Source organism: Mesoplodon mirus (genome assembly GCF_964341445.2).
Source record: "Mesoplodon mirus genome assembly, chromosome: 15".
Taxonomy (NCBI): Eukaryota; Metazoa; Chordata; class Mammalia; order Artiodactyla; family Ziphiidae; genus Mesoplodon; species Mesoplodon mirus.
Window position 1 is genome coordinate 14,897,280 of NC_138991.1, and position 22,705 is coordinate 14,919,984.

The window sequence follows — 22,705 nt, forward strand, 5'->3', positions numbered from 1 at the left end:
GTTTCAAAATCTGGGAAAGTTCTGGGCAAATTAGGAGGAATTGGTCATCATTCCTGGATTCATGCTTTGTGCTAAATACATGTTCAACAGACATTAATCATCGTTTCTCCTTTCCACTTTCATGCATTTGATAACAAAAAGGTAGCAAGCACCCACTCTGTGCCCGTCCTAGGAGCTGGGAACACCGATAGGCAGTACACGTGCAGAGAACCTAGACCCAAAGTCTCACCAAAAATCCACAGTCCCTGGGGAAATGCCAAACCTCTCTCCAGGTGATTCCAGTGGCTTGTGTGCTGTCTTCCTGGGCTGGCAGTATTTGGATGAACCCCAGTGGGAGAGGTCCCTGGGCCCTTAAGTTCCGCAGGCAGTAACACAGAGACAGTGGGTGTGGGGTGGCCGTGGGGCTTCCCATAGTGAAACCTGGCAAAGAGAGGTACTGAGATGATTCTGGGTGGAAGGGAAGGAAAAAAACGTGCCTTGGGACTCTGTGGCTTGCCCTGGGCCTAAGAGGTAGTTCCTATTGTCACACACATTTTGCTGGATGAGGAAACTGAGGTTCAGGAACCCAAGTGAAGTGACTTGTTCAGGATCATGCAGGAGGAGGTAGGTAACAGGAATTTTAACCAAGGTCCCAGCAAAGCAGGGATTACTGGGGTTGGGCGGGCCGACTTCTGCACTTCCCTCCCTCCTGCCGGGCTTGGGTCCCCCACTTGTCTTGACAACGGCCAGGCTTGTCACGGGGCTCCGTACAGCCCTCTCCACCCTCCCGGCTGCCAGCGTCCCGCCCCATTCCCTCCCAACCCCCGAGGGAGGAGGGGAGAGTGGGAGAGAGGAGGAGGGTCGGGGAGGCCCGTCTTTATAAAGGCGGCTGGAACAGCGCTGCCCGCCAGACCCCGCCGCCTGGATCCCCTGCTTTGCCCGCCGCCCCCACGTGACCGCGCCGACCACCAGCTCCACCTTTGAGTGAGTTGGGGTGCGTCCCCATCCACCCCCAGACCCTCGCCCGGCCGCGTGGTCTACTGAACCCGGGGTGGGGAAGAGAGCCCCTGAAGGAGGGCGCTGAAACGGGGGGCACCAGGCAGAAGCCCGACGACAGGTATTTAGGACCTGGAGGAGCCGGGAGACCCGGGAGCCGGAGGTCGGGCCGGCAGCTTTCTCCCTTGGCTCCTCCGGCTCGGGGCCTAGGAGACCGCAAGCCACCCCCGAGGAATGCGCGTGCAGCCGTTCCCATGGTAACGTGCAAACCGCGCCCGCCCGCCGCAGAGGAAGAGGGAGGTTGTTGTGGGGTTGGGGCGGGATTGGTCCCCAGGAGGTCCAAACTCGTCATGCGGTGGTTGCAAAAGCGAGCCGAGGAGGTCCCCTTCCTCTCCCCCGTGCCCCAAATCCTCTGGGAGCCAGAGAGCACGTCGCATGAGCCTCAGTTTCCGCGTCTGTCAAGTGGAGGCAATGTTATTGGTTCCAAGTTCCCCGAAGAGCTATCTCAAGCTTAACGATCCCGGCCAGCCCCCTCTTTTGGTTGGTCATCCGAGGAGTGGGTTTTAGAGGCCCGGATGACTCCCGCGATCCCACCCCACCCCCAGGCCCGCTCGCCATGGCCCTCTTCGGGGCCCTGTTTCTAGCGCTGCTGGCAGGCGCTCAGGCCGAGCTCCCCGGCTGCAAGATCCGCATCACCTCCAAGGCGCTTGAGCTAGGTAAGACGTGGGGCCGGGCCGGGGCGGCTGTGGGTGGAGTCGCACCGGCAGCGGGTGCAGGAGCTAAGGGTCTCACTGCTGCTTCAGTGAAGCAGGAGGGTTTGCGCTTTCTGGAGCAAGAACTGGAGACCATCACCATTCCGGACCTGCGGGGCCGAGAGGGCCACTTCTACTACAATATCTCTGAGTAAGTGGGGGCCGAGGGGGCGGGGTCTTGGCAGGGGGCGGGGCTTAGGAAATACAAACGGAGTCTCGAAGACAGGATGGCTGAGTGTAATGTGGGCGTGGCCAACTCGAGGAGGCTGGACCTAAGACCCTGAATGAGGCCCGAAAAGATAAAGGCCTAGACTGCCTACAGAGGCGGGACCAAGGAGGTGGGCGTGGCCTAAAAATGTAGTAGGGACCGAGAAAAGTGAAGCCTAGCCTGTGGAACTGAGGCTGGCCAAAGAGCTCCAGAGAGGCGGAGTCAAGAAAATTGCCAGTGGATGAGAGTGGGATGTAGGGCACCCGGGTGGAGCTAATGGGAGAGGTCAGAGGAACCAGAGATAAAGGCCTGTGGTTTAGGATAGTGGGGACAGGGTCTAGCAATCCCAGGGTGGGGAAGGGAAGGAAGACTCCTAAGAGAGGGGGTGAAGCTCACTTTTAACACCTGGGTCATGAGAAGTTAGTCTCTGACCCACCCAAGTCCAAGTTTTCGCCACCCAAGCACAGGTTGGGTACGTGAGGGGCAATGGAAGAATTCATTCTACACACGCCAGCTTCCCCAGGCCTGGACTGGAAGAGGAGGGAATGAATTTGCTGTGGTTGGGTGGGGTCCCCTTTTCTTGGTCCTGAATCTGACCCTGAGGTCTCCTCCCACAGGGTGAAGGTCATGGAGCTGCAGCTGACATCCTCTGAGCTCCATTTCCAGCCAGAGCAGGAGCTGATGCTACAGATCAACAATGGCTCCTTGGGGCTGCGCTTCCGGAGACAGCTCCTCTACTGGTTCTTGTGAGGACCTGGCACCCTCAGGGGAGTGGAGGGCGGATCAGGAGGACTGGGGGTGCTGTGGAGCTGTGGGCAATCCTTTAGCCTTTTTTTTTTTGTTTTTTTCTGGCTGCGTTGGGTCTTCGTTGCTGCGCTCGGGCTTTCTCTAATTGCGGCGAGTGGGGGTGACTCTCTTGCGGTGCGCGGGCTTCTCATTGCGGTGGCTTCTCTTGTTGCGGAGCACGGGCTCTAGAGCGCAGGCTCAATAGTTGTGGCGCACGGGCTTAGCTGCTCCGCGGCATGTGGGACCTTCCCAGACTAGGGATCAAACCCGTGTCCCCTGCATTGGCAGGCGGATTCTTGACCACTGCGCCACCAGGGAAGTGCCCCTTATTAGCCTTTCTGAGCCTCAGTTTCTTCATCTGTACAATAGGGACAATCTTACCCAATTCATAGAATGTCTGGTATAGTGTGCAGAAGTAAATAAAGCCTTATTAAGGGCAGTCATGATGTAGGGGGGCGAGGAGGAGGGCAGTGAAGACTTGGTTAAGCTCTAAGCCGGAGTGAACATTAACCCCCCCACCCCCGCCCCCACCGCAGCTACGATGGGGGATATATCAACGCCTCCGCCGAGGGTGTGTCCATCCACACCGCTCTGCAGCTCTCCCGGGATCGCACTGGCCGGATCAAAGTGTCCAACGTCTCCTGCCAGGCCTCTGTCTCCAGAATGCACGCAGCCTTTGGGGGAACCTTCAAGTAAGCCCCGTCCCCAACCCCAGTGCACGCCATTTGAGACCCACAGCCCATCTGCCTAGTGCAACACAATGTGCAGGCTTGGGAGTCAGACTAACTGGGTCCAAATCTCAGCGCCACCACTTCCTGGCTGTGTGGCCTTGGGCAAGTCGCTGAAGCTCTGTAAGATGGGGATGGTAATAGGACGTATTTTATGAGATGTGAGGACTGTTTATCTTAATCTATATAAAAATATTTAGAACAGTACCCGACATATAGTATGGGCTAGCCACTTAGATAAGAACCATTGAGAGGACCAGCGTACACAGTGGTGAACTTGGTTGGGTGTGTACTTGCTTCTCAATAATTGGTAGCTCTTACTACTAATAACAAAAATAATAACATAGTTCCAGGTTTGGGGCTGAGAAGGGGAATTTGTGCTGGTTCTGGAAGAGGGTGGGGGAGAGAAAATGGTGGATTTATTACCTGGTGTTGGTCAATTTTTTATTTATTCAACAAAGTGTATGCCAGGCCCTGAGGATTTAAAAAGGAGCACAGAGCCTGACTGGAAGGACAAAACATTTGTCACTCGGGCCTTGAGAGAGGGACCAAGAAAGTACTCTGGGGAAGGGGGGGTTCAGAGGAGGGTAATCCGGGAGGACTGCCTGGAAGAGGAAGCATCTGCACCCAGACAGGGAAATACAGGACAGGAACATTGAGGGTGTAAGGGAGGACATGAGTAAGCATATGGAGCTGAGGATGCTCAGAGGAGATTTGAGGAACTCTGGGTAGATTCATTTGGCTGGTGGGGGACAGGGTGGAAGAGGAGGTCTTGAGAATCAGCCTGGAGAAGGGGATTTGAGCCTAAGTCATGGAAAACCTCCACTAAAGAGGTGGTAATTTAAGTCAAAGTAGGGGTATTCCCCCCACCCCCCACCATCTCTGGATGCTGTGATTTCTCCCAGACCTGGGTTGGGGGTGGGGCAGGGTCTGGATTCACCTGGCCTCTTCTCTCCTCACAGGAAGGTGTATGAATTCCTCTCCATGTTCATCACCTCAGGGATGCGCTTCCTCCTCAACCAGCAGGTGTGGGCAGTGGCGAGTGGGGGGCAGGCGGTGTTGGGGGACAGCGGGGGTGGGCGTGCCCTCTCTTTCGAACACCTTGACTCTGGCCCCCACCTCCCAGATCTGCCCCGTGCTCTACCACGCAGGGACCGTGCTTCTCAACTCCCTGCTGGACACTGTGCCTGGTGAGTTGGGACGGGTGGGACCGAGAGCTCTGGGCCCGGCCTTGGAGCTGGAGTGGGGCTGGGGAGGAGGCTGGGTGCACAGCTATCAGGTAGCACCTGAGTAGGTCCCTTCCAAGCCCTGTGATGGAACAGCCCTGGGTTCAAATGTGGCCTCTGCCTTCCTGCGTGACCCAAGGTAAGTACTCACTTCTCTCATTTGGTTTCCTTGCCTGGCTGAGGACCACTCCCCTGGTTTGCTGAGGGTTGACTGAGGCCGTGGCTGTCAAGATCCTTAATATGTGCTTGCTGTTGGGGCCTCATTTGTGTTCATCACCGGGCACTTAATAGGAGCTCAATTAACGTGAATTCTCTTTTCCTAAGCTATGAATGAGATCATCATGCCACATACAAGGGGCACAGGACAGGAAGGAGAAGGCAGGGGAAACCAATGAGAGAAGGGAATCCCTTGCTATCTTGTTTAGTGACTTTATGAAACCTATGTACTGATGGTAGTAGTAATAACGACAACAATAATAATAATAATAGGGGGTTCCCTGGCGGTCCAGTGGTTAGGACTCGGTGCTTTCCCTGCTGTGGCCCCGGGTTTAATCCCTGGTCGGGGAACTAAGATCCCGAAAGCCACCCAGTGTGGCCCGCACCCCCCCAAAAAAAACCCCAAAACAAAACAACCACACAATCCCCACAATAATAATAGCTAACATTGTTGAGCACTTTCTGCACACCGGCACTAAATGCTTTCCACGTAAAACTAATTTGATCCTCATAACAACCCTATGAGGGAAGTATTATACTCACCATTCTATGAACGAGCAGCTGAGGCCCAGAGAGCTTAAGCACCCTGCCCAGCATCACACAGCTTTGCGTGACTCAAGCCCCTCCCCGCAGTGCGCAGCGCTGTGGACGAGCTCGTTGGCATTGACTACTCCCTCCTGAAGGATCCCGTGGCCTCCGCTAGCAGTCTGGACATGGAATTCCGGGTGAGCTATCCGGCTGGTGTGTGTAACCAGACCCCCTCCTTCTCCCCTACGTTGCTGGTTTTAGTTCCCTAAAGCACAGCGCTGATGCGGCCCCTCCATTGCTGGGGATGCGGTGGCTTCCCACTGGCTACAGAATCAGGTTCAACTCCTGGGTCTGGCACTCAGCCTTGTTCATCTTGTCTGGCCCCAACTTTCTAACTTCATCCTGTTCCTCTGCAGCTACTAGTTCCAAAAAAATGCCCTTCGCTTCCTACCTCAGGGCCTTTGATCATGCCCTGTCTTCCCCCATCTTCCCTGAAGGGATTGAACATTCAGCTCTAATGCACACAATCTCATTTCAACCTCTCACAACCCTGTAAATCAGGTAGTGACGTTATACTCATTTTAGGGATGTGGAGACTTGCTCAGGGAGGCGATGGCACCTGTCCAAGGCCACTCGACTAGTATGTGGCCATTACCATTGCCCCTCCCAGTGGAGTGTACTAGAGTTTCAGAGCACAGACTCTGGAGCTAGAATGCCTGAAGGTCAGCTCCCAGCTCTGCCACTTACTAGCTGTGTGATCTTAAGCCAGGGGCTTAACCTTTCTATGCCTGTTTCCTAATACGTACATGGAAAGAATACAGTAAGAAAAGATCATCTCGGGACTTCCCTGGCGGTCCAGTGGTTAAGACTCCATGCTTCCACTGCCGGGGGCACAGGTTCGATCCCTGGTCAGGGAATTAAGATCCCACATGCCGCGTGGCAAGCCCAAACAATTAAGAAAAAAAAAGAAAAGATAATCTCATGGGATGTTATGTGGATTAAAGGAGCTGGTCTAGGTAAGGGGCACAGAAGAATCACTGTGTATGTGTAGGCAGCAGCTGCCATCATTACTACCATCTAGTCTCCAGGCCCACTCAAGTGCTACCTCCTTGAACCCTTTGCTGAGCCTCCCTTCTCCAGTCTGATGGGATCGCTCCCTTGAAGCACTCCTGCTACCCTCCTTTCCATGCTTTTTAAGAAAAGTACCTGTTGAGGGCTTCCCTGGTGGCGCAGTGGTTGAGAGTCCGCCTGCCGATGCAGGAGACACGGGTTTGTGCCCCGGTCTGGGAAGATCCCACATGCCGCGGAGCGGCTGGGCCCGTGAGCCATGGCCGCTGAGCCTGCGCGTCCAGAGCCTGTGCTCCGCAACGGGAGAGGCTACAACAGTGAGAGGCCCTCGTACCGCAAAAAAAAAAAAAAAAAAAAAAGAAAAGTACCTGTTGAGTCCCCCAAGGACAGCAACCGGGTCCAACCCCCCACCATCCCCACAGGGCCTGGAGACATCTGGGTGCTGGGCTAGTCTGCCTTGGCCCTGACCCTGATCCTCCAACCCCAGGGGGCCTTCTTTCCCCTGGCCGACGGCAACTGGAGCCTGCGCAATCGGGCGGTGGAGCCCCAGCTGCCCGAGGAAGAGCGGATGGTATACGTGGCCTTCTCTGAGTTCTTCTTCGACTCTGCCATGGAGAGCTACTTCCAGGCAGGGGCCCTGAAGCTGTCGCTGGTGGGGGACAAGGTATGCCAGGCTCTGTTTGTGGGATGGGCAAGAGGGGGCCTGTGATGGAGCTTCTGCTTTATCCCCAATTCCCCGGTCCAGGTGCCCCATGATCTGGACATGCTGCTGAGGGCCACCTACTTTGGGAACATCGTCCTGCTGGTGAGTGTCAGCGGGAGGTAGGAACCTGGCCAGGGGGGTGGGCACGCCATCCACACACCCGTGATGGGACCGGTGAGGCAAGTAGAGCCCCCAGTGGCCGCTGTGGAGTAGACAAGAAGGCCTGGCCTCCTGCCTGTGGCCACATCCGCTCACTTGGCCAAGCCTGTTTCCAGGTCTGTGAAGGGGGCTTGCTGCCCCCGCTCCGTCTCCTTCACGAAGCCATGATGAGGGTGGGCTGAGAACCCAAGCTCGGCCAGTGTAGGGGCTTTCACAGCGACTGATGTATTATCCTTTTTGCTTATCTTCCCTTGTTTAATGGGGAGTTAAAATTTTTAAAGAAGTAGTTCAGTGATCATTAAAGGACCCGTCCTTGGTTCTACCTTGTAAATGATGGAGCTGAGATTTGAACCCAGGTAGGAATCTGCGTGATTCCAAGTCACCCTGCCTCTCTCCTCTATACTATGCAACCTCCCAGAGTTGTCATGAGGATGAAATGAATTAATACATTTGGAGCAATTACAGCAACAGAGGAAGTGCTCAGTCAACACCAGCTGCTATGAATGCTATCCCTGTCATCATCACGACCGTGGCCAAGTGTTGTTAAGAGCATGGACTCTATTGCCAGACTGCCTGGGTCTGAGTCCCAGTTCTGCAACTAAATAACACAACTTGGACAAGTTGCTTAACCTCTCTGTGCCTCAATTTTCCCATCTCAAAAATGGGTGTAATTTAATACCTGCTTCACACAGTTATTATGAGGTTTAAATGAGCTAATACATGTGAAGTGTTTGGAGAAAAGTAAGCACTTGGTCACTACACTGCCTGTAGAAGAAATAGCTCAGCAGTTTCAAGAAAAGAGATATGGCAGGGAGCTTGAGTTTTTTGTTTTTTTTTTTTTGGCCACGCTATGCGGCTTGCGGGATCCTAGTTCCCCAACCAGGGATTGAACCTGGGGCCACGGCAGTGAAAGCGCCGAGTCCTAACCACTGGACTACCAGGGAATTCCCTGGGATATTTAACGCAAAGAGACTGTCCCGGAGGAGTCTGGATTGGAGATGGGTCCTGAATACTGAGAACTCAGGAAAGCAGAAAGAGAAGGAGGCATTCCTAGAATGAGACATTCCCTTGTCTGAGCAAAAGCAGAGGCTGGACACAGTTCTGGAGGGTTCCAGAAGCCAGGCCAGTCTTCCCATTTGTGTCTCTGGGCTCCCAGACGGTACAGCCACCCCCTCCTCCCCGGGGACTCAACAGGGAGGAGGACTTGACTCGTCTGGAACTTGACCTGTCTTCCCTGCTCCGTCCCCAGAGCCCGGCAGTGATCGACTCTCCGCTGAAGCTGGAGCTGCGGGTCACGGCGCCACCACGCTGCACCATCAAGCCCTCGGGCACCACCATCTCTGTCACTGCCAGTGTCACCATCGCCCTGGTCCCACCCGACCAGCCCGAGGTCAAGCTGTCCAGCATGACCATGGTACGGACACCAGGGTCGGGGCTGCGCGGGATCGGGGAGGAGGACTGTGGACACCCTTTGGGGCCGTAACATCACCCTCCCTACCTTCCTACACAGGATGCCCGTCTCAGCGCCAAGATGGCACTCCGGGGGAAGGTGCTGCGCACACAGCTGGACCTGCGCAGGTGGGCGAGCCTGTAACCTCTCTGAGCCTCAGTGTCTTCAGGATAATCACACCTGCCCAAAAATACTGGGGAGCTAAAATCCAGTCATACCTATAAGCCACTGGAGAGCTGGGGTCTTGTTAACGCATAAAAAGTGTTTCATTTTAGTGTAGTTTCTCTGCATTCTCACCACCCAGAGGCAGCCAGAGCAGGTATTATGAGAGATGACCAAGCTGGCCCAGCAAGGTTAAATGACACACCTACAGTCACACGGCAAAGTGCACGAAAACTTGGATTTTGCACATCTTAGCTTTGTGATCTTAAACAAGTCACTATCTTTCTGAGCTTCCTTTTCTTCATGCGTTAAATATAGAAAATAGTAGCACCTACTTTCCAAGGACGTGCCGTCCAATGTGGCAGACACCAGCCACATGTGGCTATTTACATTTAATTACAATTAAATAGTTCCTCAGTTGCCCATTTCTACAACCACATGTAGCTAATGGTTACTGTGTGGACAGTGCAGATACAGAACATTTTACAGAAAGTTCTATTGGACAGCGTTGTTCTGGGGAGTTAAATGAGATAACGCAGGGTAGAGGTTAAGAGTCTAGATTCTGGAGGCAGGTTCTGCAGTTTGCCAGCTATGTGACCTTATGCAAATTACTTAATCTCTCTGGGCCTCATTTGCCTCCTCTATAAAGTGCAAATTGTAATACTGCCTGTTTCTTAGGGTTGTTATGAGGTGGCATTTTAAAATAGTTTAATAATATTTAACTTTTTAACATGCATAGTATCTGGCAGGGAGTAAGCACTGAAAGTTTTGCTAAATAAATGTAAACAACACACGTAAAGCCATCAGCAGAAGTCTAGCTTATAGGAGGTACTCCACAAATAAAAAGTAGCAGACTTGAAATTAAACAAACAAACAAACGAAAAAACTGGAAAAAAAAGTAGCAGACTTGGAGAAAAGGCGACTCAGAGGGAGAAATGACTCACCCAAGGATATACACCTGGAAATTGGTAGAACCCCCTGGAAAGGTTTGTAGGTGTAACATCTAAGACTGAAACTCAGGGGCTTTGGGTGGGTAGGCCTGAGGGGCCTGGAGAAGGTGGAGCTTCCAAGGGCTCGTGCCCACTGGACCCTTCTTCTTTCCCCACAGGTTCCGAATCTACTCAAACCAGTCTGCATTAGAGTCGCTGGCAGTGAGCTGGGCATGGGGGGCGGGGGGGCCAGGGCTGGGGTTGAGGTGGGCAGCGAAGGTGAGCCCACCCTCTACGGCTGCCCTGACTTCCTCCCTCCTCCCTCCCAGCTGATCCCACTGCAGGCCCCTCTGAAGACCATGCTGCAGATCGGGGTGATGCCCATGCTCAATGGTAGGGTTGGGGGAAGTGAGGAGGGAGGGGGAAAGGACAGGGGAGCCAGGTGGGCCCAGACTGAGCTGGCTGTTCCCACCCACAGAGCGGACCTGGCGTGGGGTACAGATCCCACTCCCTGAGGGTATTGACTTTGTGCGCGAGGTGGTGACAAACCACGCGGTGAGTAGGGGTGCGATGGGGAAGGAAGGCAGAGCCTTCCCCTCCCTCTACAGCTCTCGTGTGCCCTCCGTGACCTGATCCTAGCTTCTCCCTTATCAACTGCCTCTTCTCATTTTAATCTTACATCAGATTCCTCCAGCCCTTTGCACTGGCTGTGTCCTCACCTTGGAACACTCTTCCCTGATTCTACCCTCAGTGCCTACTAATGTTTCGGGTCTTAGCTAAGAGCTCATCTCCTCCAGGAAGCCCTCCTTGACCTCCACGGGCTGTGCTCCTGCAGCCTCCGTTTCAGCACCCTTCACAGGGAGTTATAAGAACCGCTCTGCTGCTCCACCTCTCCCACTAGATTGAGGCCAGGGACTCTTGTCTCCATCTCTAAACCCTGCTCTGGGTAATGGAATGAAGAGACTCCCCTCTCTACCTCCCTGCACAGGGTTTCCTCACCATCGGGGCTGACCTCCACTTTGCCAAAGGGCTGCGAGAGGTGATTGAGAAGAACCGGCCTGCCAACACCAGGGACCCCCGAGCACCCAGTGCCCCGCCACCCTCCACGGCAGCTGTCTGAGTCCTCAACCCCGACCCTGGCAGCTGCATTCAGGACTCCACCGTCTCTCATCCCCTCCCTCACCCCGTCACAGCCTCTAGTGTCCTCTAACCCCCAGTGCCACAGAGAAGATGGGGTTTTACGCTGTACCCAATTTAATTCCATAATCACAGTCAATCCATCAATTACAATCCGTCCACCCTCCCCGTGGGCTGTCCTGAGCTCTGTTGTGTTCCTGGGATGCGATCAGTGCACTGAGGGCATTCTTTAAGCAGGGAGGGGGCCAGGCCTCACCCCAGTGAGTTATAAAGTGCAAACTCCCCCCAGACTGTATATGTGAGGCGCTGGGGCCAGGTCTGGGATGCACAGCGCTGTGGAGGGGGGTGGGGGCAGTTCTGGAGGCAGGGATCTGCCCCACAGGGGCATTTTGCATAAAGGAGGATCTCCCTTCTGGCAGGAGAGGCTGGGAAGGGCTGGATCAGGCAGTGGGGGGCTGCTCCCGTGGTCATCAGTATGGCTGCTTATTCAGGAAGCGGGAGAACATGGTGAGGGCAGCCTGGGGCTTGTCAGTGGGGACCATGTGTCCGGCACCCTGAAGGGCAAAGCTTTGTGAGATTCCTTTCCTGTACAACCCCTGCCCTTGGGTGCTTCTTTCATCCTACTGGACCCCTCTAGCCAGTGACCTTCCTGCTCCCCCCGGTCCATCTGTTTTTCCCATCTTCCCCCCGAAAACTTGCCCTTCCACGGGTCAGATGGTAAACCAGCATAAAAGGAGGTCAGGAGGAAAGGACAGGTGGGTCCCGTCCCATCCCCTCCAGCCCCCCTAGTCCTCACCAGGCCCAGGCCCTACCTTGATGGTCAGGAAGGCAATGTGGGAGAACTCCTTCACGAAGCCAGCGATCTGCTCTCCACCGTCCCCGTAGTCCACCAACCAGGGCCGGCGCTGTACCTCCATCTGCCCCACCAGGAAAGACTTAGCAGCCTGTAGCTGCCCCGTCATCTCTGCTCACGGCCACCAGCAAGACCTCAGGGGCCGGGAACTCCTCCAGGTTTGCCACCTCTGTCTGCCAGAGCCACGCTGCACTACCCCTGTACCGGCCCAACCCCAGGGCTGGGACCCCGGCCTCACCTTCTGGTTGAGGGAATCCACGAACCACTCATCTCCCATGAAATTGCAGGCCATGTCCACATCTCCGTTGTACAGCAGGATCCGGTATTTCTGAAGCAGGGCAGGGGAAAAATGGGGGGGTTGGAATAAGCCCAAACCCCAGCCCTTCCCCGGTTCAAGCCCTACCCCTCAGGGAATTCAAGAGGCCCAGCTAAATAGCATAAGCCAGGAAACGCTTGTGTTTTCTGACCACTTCCTACCTGCCCAGTGCTCTGTTACATGCTTTCCCTATGAAGGTGGTAGATACCATCAACAACCCCATTTTATGGATGGGGAAATCAAGTCTCAAGATATATGAGAAACTTGCCCAGAGTCACCAGGCTAGTAGGCTAGTAAAGGGACTTGTACTCAGGCAGTCTGACCCCAGAGCCCATGCTCGAACCACTGTGCTGTACAGAACCTGGTCCTACCCCAGCTCTGCCAGTATCTCCTAGGTGACCTTGGACAAGGCCCTCTCCCACCTCAGACCCCAGCCTGCCTCTCTGTAACACGATCTGACTAGCTCTTCTCACCCTAACGGATCCTTGGCTGATGCAGACCTCTCTGCCCCCTCCAGCAGAGCAGCATAAGGTGGGGACAGCCAGGTTCAAATCCTGACCCTGCTGACCACAGGACCTAGGGCAAGTGACTTCACTTCTTGGAGTTTCAGCTTCCCCTGTCCCGAGTGGCGCCCTGAAGGAGCCCCCGCCTCGCCACACTCCTCCAGGGTCCTGAGGCTGCTGGTGGACCCAGCTGTGCTGCCCCCACTCACCTGTGCGGCCAGCAGCTTCAGGTACTGGGAATACATGGTTTGGTAGAGACGGCGGTACTGGATATTCACCAGGAAGCTGCAGGAGCACGTGGGCAAGAAGACCAGGTCCAGGTTGGGGGAGAAGAAGGGACAATAGATCAGACACCCTTCCCTGCCCCCTCCTATTCCCAAGCTCCAGCCTAAGAGGCAGATAGCTGGGATTCAGTCCCTCCTTGGGCATGTAACCTCCCTAGGACTTATCTAGATGGGGGGGAGGGGCTGGAATTCAGAGGTCCCCAACTCTCCTCCGTTTAGAAATGTACAGGGACACTTTGTTACAATGGCTGGGGTGCAACTGGCATGAGTGCATAAGGGCTCGTGCTAACCAATCAGAATGGAACTGAGTGGCCCCTGCTGTGCCAGGCATCACCCTCTTACTTGTAGGGGTCATAGGAGATGTGGGCAGCTAGGGTGGTACTGGAGTCAGGGAGGGGCTGGGGATGGGAGTGTCTTTTTACTAAATACCATTTAAGTAATTGATATTTTAACAACCAACGTGGCTACTTAAGAATGAAGTGGCTGGGACTTCCCTGGTGGTCCAGTGGTAAAGAATCCGCCTTCCAATGCAGAGGACGTGGGTTGGATCCCTGGTCGGGGAAGTAAGATCCCACATGCCTCGGGGCAACTAAGCCAGTGCCACAACTACTGAGCTCGCACGCCTCAACGAGAGAGCCTGTATGCCGCAAACTACAGAGCCCTTGTGCCGCAACTAGAGAGAAGCCCGTGCGCTGCAACTAGAGAGAAGCCCGTGCACCGCAACGAAGACCCGACACAGCCAAGGATAAAAAAAAAAAAAAAAAAAAAAAAGAATGAAGTGGCTGGGGGAATTCCCTGGAGGTCCAGTGGTTAGGCCTCCTGAGTTTTCACTGCCAAGGGCTCGGGTTCGATCCCCGGTTGGGAACTCAAAAAAAAAAAAAAAAAAGAATGAGGTGGCTGAATATCAATGAACTTCGGGGTCAGAGACCTTGAACATCCTATTGTACAATTCACTGTCACACCCCGAACGCCCTCTGTGTCCCCATTGAGAAACCCTAGCCAGAGGATCCCTGGGAACAACAGCCCGCCACCCCCCAGGCCACAAGCGGTCATAGAAACCCACTTGCACACGTCCCAGCGGGGCAGCTGCTTGGGGACGTGGAGGGCCTTCCGCACAAGAGGGTTGTTGAGGTAGGTGGAGGCGGCTGTGGTGTTGGTGCAGGGGGGGTCCAGGCGCACCTTTCCCGCAGAACGCAGCAGTACCTGGGGGGGCACAGAGGGTCAGGATCTTCGCTTCCCTGCCCTGTCCCTCCCTACCCTGCTGGGAGGTAAGCGTGGGCCCTTGCACACCTGATGCCACATCCGCTTGAGTGGCAGGCGAGTGAAGGTGTTGCCCAGATCCTGGACCACGACAGTGTCCTTCTCGTACCTGCAAGTGAGGTCGGGGGATGAGTGCCTGAGCCTCCAGATGGGACTGGGGTTGGCCCAAGGGGCACACGGCAGGGCCCACCTTAGATGGCTGGGCACCCCCCCAGCACACGGAGCGTAGAGGTTGTAGACGTTGAGGCCGGAGCTGCCCACGATGTGGGACACTTCCTGAAGCTGCAATGACACCCCAAAAGCCACGATGCTTTACAGAATCCTGGCCTCCCCATGACCTCCCCAACAGCGCCCCAAGATTTATTGCTCTCCTGCTTCGCTTGGTCACTACCCTTTCCCCCTTCTTCACAGGCAGGGAAACTGAGGCTCAGTGGAAGGAATCTGCTAGTCCCGGGTCCAAACCCTAATGCCTCTACTTCCCAGCACTGTGACTTCAGGCAAGTGACTTCGACGTGCTTGGCCTCAGTTTCCTTATCTGGAAAATGTGCCTAATACCATCTCCCTTGAAGGAGACTCTTGAAGATGGAACAATCCACACTGCCATAGTTGAGCACAGTCTTGGCACATCGCGGGCGATGGATGAGAAGCCCTTTCCCCTCACAGGGAAGTCACAGGAAGTGGTGTGGGAACACATCCATACTCATGTGTCCCAGAGGACGTCGAATTGCTGAAGGGTGCAGGATAGGAAACAACAGGGGGATGGGGGGAGGAGTCCCCAAAGGGGATGTGGTCCCCTTCTCAGGATGGGGGCTGTCAGGGGTGACGGAGAGCAGGGGCAGAACCTCACGTTGGTCACGCATTCTGGGTCTTTGTTGTCGTAGAAGTTACACTTGTTTTGAGAGCAGCAGTGGGTCTGGAGGGAAGACCAGAGCCTGTAGGAGATGAGTGAGATTTGCTGAGGCCCATCGTGGACAGAGAAGGCAAACACCCCATCTTCTCAACCTCCCATCACGGCCTGGACCCAAGGGACCTAATCCCAGGGAACAATGACATTTATCACAGGGCATGGTATGTAGCTCCCAAACCTGGCTGCCCTGGGCCATGCTGCAGCCCTCCTTCGTCCCTTTACCCTCTGATGTCTATGCTTTGGCCTTTCAGCACCAAAACCTTTCTAGCAAACCCAGCCCCCACCTTCTGCTCATCCATCAGGGTAGGACCCGGGATATCATGTGCCTGGCTGACAGACTTGAGGTCCCATGACCTGCCGTGCCCCAGAGATTGCCCAACGGTCCCCTCCCATACCTGTTTCCCAGAAGGCCATGGTAGTAGGCAAAATAGACCAGGGAGTTGTCATTCTGCTCATAGCAGGAGAGTCCATTGCCCACAGCCAGCCCCTGTAAAACACCCAGGGCGTTAGCTCATCTGGACGGTGAGGAAGAAGAGCCTCCCTTGACCCGCACCCAGACCTTCAGCAGTCTGGAAACTGAAACCCAGGCTGCCTTGTGGGAGTGGTGGGGGGTGTGGGGGAAGGCCACTCAACGTAGTAAAGAATGGAGCCGGCAGCTTGAGGAGTAGGCTCCCTGTTGTGGAAGGCACACAGGCCAGGGAGAGGCCAGGAATGGCAGGAATGTTATGAAGAAAGACTGGGTTGGAATGGAGGCGCTGACCTCTTTGACCTTTGCTAACCACAAGGCTATGACCCCAAGATGCCTCCCTTCCTTCCTGCAGCCTCCCTGCACCTGAAGGTTCATGCTGGGGTCCTGCATGACCAACGCTGCCAGGGTGGGGATGTAGATGCCGGCATAGCTCTCTCCCGTCAGGAAAAGCCCGTTGTCCTTGTATTCCGGGAAGAGGCGGAAGAAATCTTTAAGGGCTTCAAAATTGCTCTGGGCCACCTGGGGGTGGCAGGATGGAGAGAATCGGGAAGTGTTGGTGTTTGAGCTAGAAAGAATCTCAGAGATAATGACACCAACACACCCTGTTTGTGCAACAGGATGTGACTTGTCCAAACCACACCACCTAGCACGCAACAGAGCCACGGATGGACTCCAAGGCCATGCTTTTTCTCTCCCCGCATCATGCCACCCAGCAAGGCTGGGGCACGTGGGCAGGCAGCGGACTCACCTCGGTGTCGTTGGTTGCATAAGACTTGTCATCAGAGTAGGAAAAGCCCACCCCAGCTGGGGACTCGAGGTATAACACATTGGCAATCTACAGGGGAAGTGAAAACGGGCTAAGGAAGGCTCCCCACCCCATCCCAGTGCCCAGACACCCCCACAGAACCCACAGCGGTGGTGATACCAGGTTCCAGGAATAGGGGTTGTACTCCAGAGTGGCACCATCTGGCTGGATCTGCGGAGGAAAGAGATGGCTAAGTCCCGAGAACCAGCTGAGGGTAGGGAAAGGGCCACTGTGCTGAGTACTGTACAATCGGGCAAAATGCCTGAAAGGTACTAATAGTGAAGTCAATGGTACAGATGAAGAAACTGAGGCTCAGGAAAGGCTCATTTTCAGAAGATCACAAAGTCCTTTTCTCCTTCTTCCCCGCTTCTTTCCTTTGGGAACTGTCCCCTCCCTGCCCCTTCCCAGGGGTTACTGAGCTGCTTTCCACTCACCAGGAAGGGGCCGTGCTCGGTGAGGAGGCCGTCTAGGGAGCTACAGCCCGGCCCTCCATTGAGCCACAGCACCACAGGGCTGCTCTTGGGATCCTTCTGGGACTCCACAAACCTGGGAGGGAGTCAGGCTAGGATGGGTGCAGGTGTGGGGAGGGCTCCTTCCAGCCCTCCCTGCTCCCAGGCTCCTTCAGGGGTCTTAAGAACACCCCCACCCCCCACGCCCAGGCTTCCCTGGTGGCGCAGTGGTTGAGAATCCGTCTACCAATGCAGGGGACTAAGGGTTCGATCCCTGGTCCGGGAAGATCCCACATACCGCGGAGCAAGTAAGCCCGTGAGCCACAACCAGAGAGCCTGAGACCTAGAGCCCGCGAGCCACAACTACTGAGTCCACGAGCCACAACTACTGAAGCCCGCGCGCCTAGAGCCTGTGCTCCACAACGAGAGAAGGCACTGCAATGAGAAGCCCACACACCGCAACGAAGAGTAGCCCCCGCTCGCCGCAACTAGAGAAAGACCGCGCGCAGCAATGAAGACCCAACACAGCCAAAATAAGTAAATAAATAAAATTAATTTATATTAAAAAAAAGACCCCCCCATCATCTCCCCCGGTGGGCATCGCAGTGTCCCTCCCAACCCCACCCTGGGAGGCAGGGCTGCAGACCAGTAGTGGAGGTGCTTGGAGCAGGAGCCTCTGAGGTAGCCAGAGTACTGGCGGAAAGACGGCTGCTTGGCCAGCCCTGGCAGGTACTGGATCTCGTCCTGGTCGGGGGCTGCCTCGCTTCGGGGCGCCCAGGAGAGCAGCAGCAGCAGCAGCAGGAGGAGGAATGGCGGCGACAGCGCGGCTCGGACCATCTGCGGCAGGAAGTGGGTGCCGGCTGTTTGTTTACTCGCTCGCTCGCTGCTCAGCCGCCCCTGGGGAAGAGCTGGCGGCTCATCAGCCAGGGAAGCCCCGGCCCAGTCCCAGCTCCCACCAGCTGAGCTTCCTCCGCCGCGCCGCGCCCCGCCCCGCCCCGGGGTCTCCCGGATCCCTTCCAGCCTCCGGGATCCCTTCCAGCCTCCGGATTCCCCTCACCTCTGCTCCCTCGCGTCCTTGCTCTCCCGGAGGTGTCCCGCGACGGGAAGTCATGTGTACTCCGAGTCACGTGTGCTCCAGCGTCATGTGACAGCGTTCCTTCTGCCCATCCCGCCCCCAAGTCCCTGAGCACCCGGAAGACGGAGGGGGCGGTGGCGGCGGCGGTCAAACCAGGTGAAGGTCCGTGTGGGCCTCGTAGGTCGTATCCCGGGCGCCGGCGGTCAGATGACCCAGGTGTGGATGGCCAGGATCCCCCAGCCTCCCGGGGACTCCGTTCTAAGCGGGATGGCTGAGCAAGCGGCGCTAGGACCCCTGGGCAGAGCCTCGGGGAAGGGAGTCAGGGGGGAAGTACCTTACATGGTGCCCCCCCGCGGTCACCATCTGAGCCCGCTGCCCAAAATAGCCCCCGGCGCCCGCTGGCCTGCTTCATGGCTGGGAGATGGCTGCTGCCTCCGACCCCGTGGAATTGGGTGCGCCCTGGGGACCCGCGCGCCCCGAGCCCCCTCCCACCCGCTTCCACCCGGTACACGGTGCCAACATCCGCGTGGACCCCTCCGGGACGCTGGCCACACGCGTGGAGAGCTTCGCCCACGGCGTGTGCTTCAGTCGCGAGCCGCTGGCCCCCGGCCAGGTGTTCCTGGTGGAGATCGAGGAGAAAGAGCTGGGCTGGTGCGGGCACCTGCGCCTCGGCCTGACTGCGCTGGACCCCGCCAGTCTGGCCGCCGTGCCCGAGTTTTCGCTGCCCGACCTGGTCAGCCTCGGCCACACCTGGGTCTTCGCCATCACGCGCCATCACAACCGCGTGCCCCGGGAGGGCCGCCCGGAGGTGGAGGCGCTGGCCCCCAGCTGCCCCCCAGCCCTCCTGGTGGAACCGCATCTGTGCATTGAGCAGTTTCGCATTCCCCGCGACCGCCTGGTGGGCCGCAGCCGTCCCGGGCTATACAGCCACCTCTTGGACCAGCTCTATGAGCTGAACATGCTGCCTCCGACCGCGCGCCGGAGCCGCCTGGGCGTTCTCTTCTGCCCGCGCCCCGACGGCACTGCTGACATGCATATCGTCATCAACGGCGAGGACATGGGCCCCAGCGCTCGGGGGCTGCCAGCCGCCCAGCCCCTCTACGCGGTGGTGGACGTCTTCGCCTCCACCAAGAGCGTGCGCCTGGTCCAGGTCGAGTATGGCTGTAGGTATCCCACACCCTGGGCAGCGACCCCTCCTGGCCCAGTGTCGGGACAGGAACCTGCTAGGACTCCTGAAACAGGTAGCAAGGCCTTGGTTTGTCCAGCATTATTTTAGAAGCTGGGGAATCTGGCTTCAGATTCTGCCTCTACTTGTGATCTTGGACAAGTCACTTTCCCTGGCTCTGGGCCTCAATTTACCCATCTTGGCTGTGATTGATTAGGATGCCCTCTAACTCCCTTTCTGGCTTTGCCAATATTTTCTGCATTACCCTAGGGCATGAATTCTACACCGATTTTAGATTTTGGTCCTCTTTGAGAATTATGTGCTCTTTTATTAGACAAATGCTCATCGATTTGGGCATACCAGTTTAAAGGCATCACTTTTAAACCCCATGCGAGAGCTTCTTAATCCTGAGGTCTGGTTCATGATAGCCCTGTTAAGCCTTTTATTTATCCATCTGACGACATTTCACGAATACAGTGAACGAGAACCCTCTCTGTGTCGGGCCTGTGCTGGAAGCTGGGGGTTGCACAGCTAAATCAGATGCCACCCCTGCCCCCAGAAGCTGCTAAGCGAGGGGGAAGGGAGCAGGATGGGTGCTATAATGGAAATAGGGCTGCGGAACTGGGAAAGTGTTGCAAAACAGGTGCTTATCTCAATCCTATGAATAGCCCCATGCCAGGCTGGGCCTGGAGAGTGAAGGGACTTGCCCAAGTTAATGACAAAGAGGGGACCAAGACCTAGATCTAGGTCTCAGCCTCGGCCCAACCCTCCCGTTCCCTTTGCCTTTGACAACCTTCTTTCCACAGTGCCGTCCCTGCAGACTCTGTGCCGCCTAGTGATCCAGAGAAGTGTGGTGCACCGGTTGGCCATTGATGGGCTCCACCTGCCCAAAGGACTTAAGGATTTCTGCAAGTATGAGTGAAGGCCTGCAGCCACCCTGGAGCAGGGCCATGCGAATGCATCCTGGCCCCAGAGGTGTGGCTGCCCTGAAGCTGGCCATACTGATACCAGCCAGGATGGAAATAAACACAGTCGTTGCTGATGCTGATCCTTGGAGGGTCTCCTTGCCCCTGAAGCCTGTGAGGGGCACTTCTTTTAGAATCACTGGGGGTCAGCAGGGTAGATGAGAGAATGAGAGAGCATTTTGACATCACCTAGACCAGTGGTTCCTAGCCTGACTACTCATTATCTGGGATACTTAGATTGCTGGTGCCCCAGACCCCATCTCTGGAGATTCTCATTTGGTTTGTCAAAGGATGAGGGCTAGACATTGTTTTTGTCAAAGCTCCCCTAGAGATTCTGAGGTACAGCCAGGATTGAGAAGCATTTCCCTAGAACAGAGGTCTCAAGTTTGGCACAGGTTATAACCACTTGAGGAACTCTGAAAAAATACTGCTAACTGGGATTATGATTTAATTGACCCTGGGATAAGTCTGGGCATCAGGATTTCTAAAAGCTTCCAAGAGCATGTACTGTGCAGCTCGGGATGAGAACCAGTGCCCTAGACCAAGTACTTCATTTCACAGATGGGAACCTGAAGCCCAGAGGTGGGAATGTATTTGTCCAAGGTCAGACAGCAAATGAATGCAGAGTATTCCTTTTCTCACCCTACAGGGCACAAAGCACCAGACTCCTTTAATTGTATCGCTGATCATTTGCTTCCATACAGATGATCTTATTTGACCCTCATAACTTCTGGTGAGGTAGTGGGCAGTCATTACCCCCATCTTACAGCTGAGGATGTCAAGGAACAAAACTGTCCAGGTGACTTGCCCAAGGTAAAGGCAAGAACCTAGAATGCCCAGTTCCTGGTCCAGTGCTCTTTTAACCCCATCCATTGTCATGTACATGTTCTAGAATGAACAGGTCAATGCCAGTGAGCTGGGTTCCAGGTGTAAAAGGGAGGGACTATGAGGTGACATTCTAGAAGGGCGGAGAGGGTAGGACAGAAGGCAGACGACTCTTCCCTCACAAACAGGGGCTTTAGAGCAGCCATGTCCTATTTCATGTCTCCACAAACTCATCCAGGTCTTCCGCCTTCCGGCCAAGGTGAGAGGGGGCTCCTGGAACTGGAGGGTGTACTACAACTTATCCTGAGAACCTGCTTCCTGGCTCTGGGGAGGTGGAGGTTCTGCTGGGCATTTTTGGGCTGGACCTGGAGTCAGTTCTCTTGGAAGAAAGCTATTCCAGAAGTCCTTGCCAATAGCTACCCACTTGCTCATTCATTCATTCCGCAAACACTTCTCCATCACCTGTCTGCATTAGGGACTGACTGGGGCTGTGGCTCTAAGTAAAACCTAACTCCCAACCACTGGGCAGCCCCCTTGGGCGGGTCTTAATTGCCCCTGATCCCGGTGTTCTGCTCCTGTGCCCTGCCCCTCAGGGCCTCCTCCTCAAAGAGACCAAGAATAACATTCCATCCCATTCCTGTCTCTGCAGGTGGGGCTGCTTCTCTGGGCTCATCCCTTGGCCTCTATAGTCCTGTAGAGCCAGTGGTGGTGGCCTCTGGTGGACAAGACCCACTGAGCCAGAAAGCTGAGCAGGTGACACCCGTTGCCCGGGGCCCGGCCCTGGCAGTGCCAGAAGCCAGGGGCTGCCCTGGGAGGGCTAGCTGGGAGCCACTGCGGCAGAAGTACAGCCAGTACTGCCACAAATTCCCCCACGTGAGGCAGCCGGAGAGCCGGGGCTGGGAGGATGGCTGCTCCAGAAGCAGAGCTCCCTACCTGGGTGGCCCCAGCAGGCCTGGGCCCCTGCTGCGGTGTGGGCTGTCCTCTGAGACAGGAGGGAAGGAGGCCGGCTCCCAGCCCATCTGCATCCTTACCTTGGCCATGATGATCGCTGGCATCCCCACCGTGCCTGTCCCAGGCCTACGGGAAGAGGACCTGATCCGGGCAGCTCAAGCTTTCATGATGGCCCATCCGGAGCCAGCAGGGACTGTGGAGGGGGCACGGTGGCCCTAGTGAGATCCCGGAGGGGCCAGCCTCCTGGCTCCTGCTTGTAGCAGGATGAAATAGTACCAGACACGTAGGGTGGCTTCTCCGTATGGTTTTTGGGCAGGCAGGGTTGGTGGTGTCTATGGCAGGGATGCGGATAGGGTGGTGCTTTGAGCCATTCTGACAAACACCAGCCCATCAGGGCCCAAACCCCAGGAAGTTTCCAGAAACCTCAGCCAGGCCATAGGTCTTGTCAGATTGGTTACAATGAAAATTACCAAGGTAGGAGGCCCTGCTTGGAGAGTGGAGGCTTCTTTCTGTACTGTTTTGGTACTCGATCAAAAGTTCTTGTACAAAGCCCTAGGCAATGTGACTTTTCCTCTTGCAGGACAGGTGATAGGACCACAGGCAAGGAAGGAAAATTAACTCTTACTTGAGCACCCACTGGGCATCAGGCCCATTACATGCCCACTTACCTTTAATCTTACCAGTGTTCTGGGGATCTCCATTTTTACAGATGAACAAATTTGAGTCTTAGAGAGGTGACATGACTTAAGTCACATAGCTAGTAAAAGGCAGCACCAGGCCTCAAAAATCAGACAGGGAAGATACCAGGATTTGCATGCAATGTCAGACTCCAAAGTCTGTTCTTTCCATAG

General features: G+C 55.6%; 4 protein-coding genes across 5 annotated transcripts; 3 read left to right on the forward strand and 1 right to left on the reverse strand.

Moving 5' to 3' along the window:
* The first annotated feature begins 1,561 nt into the window (after positions 1–1,561).
* PLTP (phospholipid transfer protein) lies at positions 1,562–11,019 on the forward strand. The gene is made up of 15 exons (XM_082644802.1): positions 1,562–1,691; positions 1,779–1,878; positions 2,553–2,681; positions 3,258–3,413; positions 4,412–4,475; positions 4,576–4,639; positions 5,525–5,616; positions 6,975–7,151; positions 7,233–7,292; positions 8,599–8,763; positions 8,860–8,927; positions 10,070–10,112; positions 10,220–10,283; positions 10,369–10,445; positions 10,879–11,019. The coding sequence occupies exons 1-15, from the start codon at positions 1,592–1,594 to the stop codon at positions 11,008–11,010; spliced, it is 1,491 nt and encodes a 496-aa protein (XP_082500928.1). The 5' UTR covers positions 1,562–1,591; the 3' UTR covers positions 11,011–11,019.
* Positions 11,020–11,126: 107 nt separating this feature from the next.
* CTSA (cathepsin A) lies at positions 11,127–18,030 on the reverse strand. The gene is made up of 15 exons (XM_082644803.1): positions 17,931–18,030; positions 17,520–17,710; positions 16,859–16,970; positions 16,545–16,595; positions 16,368–16,454; positions 15,983–16,138; positions 15,546–15,637; positions 15,091–15,175; positions 14,434–14,525; positions 14,274–14,352; positions 14,047–14,186; positions 12,909–12,984; positions 12,119–12,208; positions 11,840–11,944; positions 11,127–11,581 (listed from the first exon to the last, which is right to left on the reverse strand). The coding sequence occupies exons 1-15, from the start codon at positions 17,982–17,984 to the stop codon at positions 11,498–11,500; spliced, it is 1,494 nt and encodes a 497-aa protein (XP_082500929.1). The 5' UTR covers positions 17,985–18,030; the 3' UTR covers positions 11,127–11,497.
* A 14-nt stretch (positions 18,031–18,044) lies between these two features.
* NEURL2 (neuralized E3 ubiquitin protein ligase 2) lies at positions 18,045–20,161 on the forward strand. 2 transcript variants are annotated; one of them, XM_082644805.1, is made up of 2 exons: positions 18,045–19,098; positions 19,920–20,161. In XM_082644805.1, the coding sequence occupies exons 1-2, from the start codon at positions 18,370–18,372 to the stop codon at positions 19,947–19,949; spliced, it is 759 nt and encodes a 252-aa protein (XP_082500931.1). In that variant the 5' UTR covers positions 18,045–18,369; the 3' UTR covers positions 19,950–20,161. The 2 variants fall into 2 exon arrangements, with proteins under 2 accessions (XP_082500931.1, XP_082500930.1); XM_082644804.1 differs by having other exon boundaries at positions 18,046–19,111.
* A 121-nt stretch (positions 20,162–20,282) lies between these two features.
* SPATA25 (spermatogenesis associated 25) lies at positions 20,283–22,198 on the forward strand. The gene is made up of 2 exons (XM_082644806.1): positions 20,283–21,162; positions 21,553–22,198. Exons 1-2 carry the CDS (start codon positions 21,108–21,110, stop codon positions 22,071–22,073), a joined length of 576 nt encoding a protein of 191 aa, XP_082500932.1. The 5' UTR covers positions 20,283–21,107; the 3' UTR covers positions 22,074–22,198.
* The last annotated feature ends 507 nt before the right edge of the window (positions 22,199–22,705 follow it).

What these genes read in the sequence shown, in the direction of transcription:
- NEURL2 (XM_082644804.1), top strand. Translation starts at nt 18,370, where the DNA reads ATGGCTGCTGCCTCCGACCCCGTGGAATTGGGTGCGCCCTGGGGACCC. An exon ending in GGTCCAGGTCGAGTATGGCT is followed by an intron (nt 19,112 to 19,919) that starts GTAGGTATCCCA and finishes TTCTTTCCACAG; the next exon opens with TGCCGTCCCTGCAGACTCTG.
- PLTP (XM_082644802.1), top strand. Translation starts at nt 1,592, where the DNA reads ATGGCCCTCTTCGGGGCCCTGTTTCTAGCGCTGCTGGCAGGCGCTCAG. An exon ending in CTCCAAGGCGCTTGAGCTAG is followed by an intron (nt 1,692 to 1,778) that starts GTAAGACGTGGG and finishes CTGCTGCTTCAG; the next exon opens with TGAAGCAGGAGGGTTTGCGC. An exon ending in TTCTACTACAATATCTCTGA is followed by an intron (nt 1,879 to 2,552) that starts GTAAGTGGGGGC and finishes CTCCTCCCACAG; the next exon opens with GGTGAAGGTCATGGAGCTGC.
- SPATA25 (XM_082644806.1), top strand. Translation starts at nt 21,108, where the DNA reads ATGTCCTATTTCATGTCTCCACAAACTCATCCAGGTCTTCCGCCTTCC. An exon ending in TCTTCCGCCTTCCGGCCAAG is followed by an intron (nt 21,163 to 21,552) that starts GTGAGAGGGGGC and finishes CTGTCTCTGCAG; the next exon opens with GTGGGGCTGCTTCTCTGGGC.
- CTSA (XM_082644803.1), bottom strand. Translation starts at nt 17,984, where the DNA reads ATGACTTCCCGTCGCGGGACACCTCCGGGAGAGCAAGGACGCGAGGGA. An exon ending in CATGGCCTTCTGGGAAACAG is followed by an intron (nt 15,176 to 15,545) that starts GTATGGGAGGGG and finishes CATCTCCTACAG; the next exon opens with GCTCTGGTCTTCCCTCCAGA. An exon ending in GGGGTGCCCAGCCATCTAAG is followed by an intron (nt 14,353 to 14,433) that starts GTGGGCCCTGCC and finishes CCTCACTTGCAG; the next exon opens with GTACGAGAAGGACACTGTCG.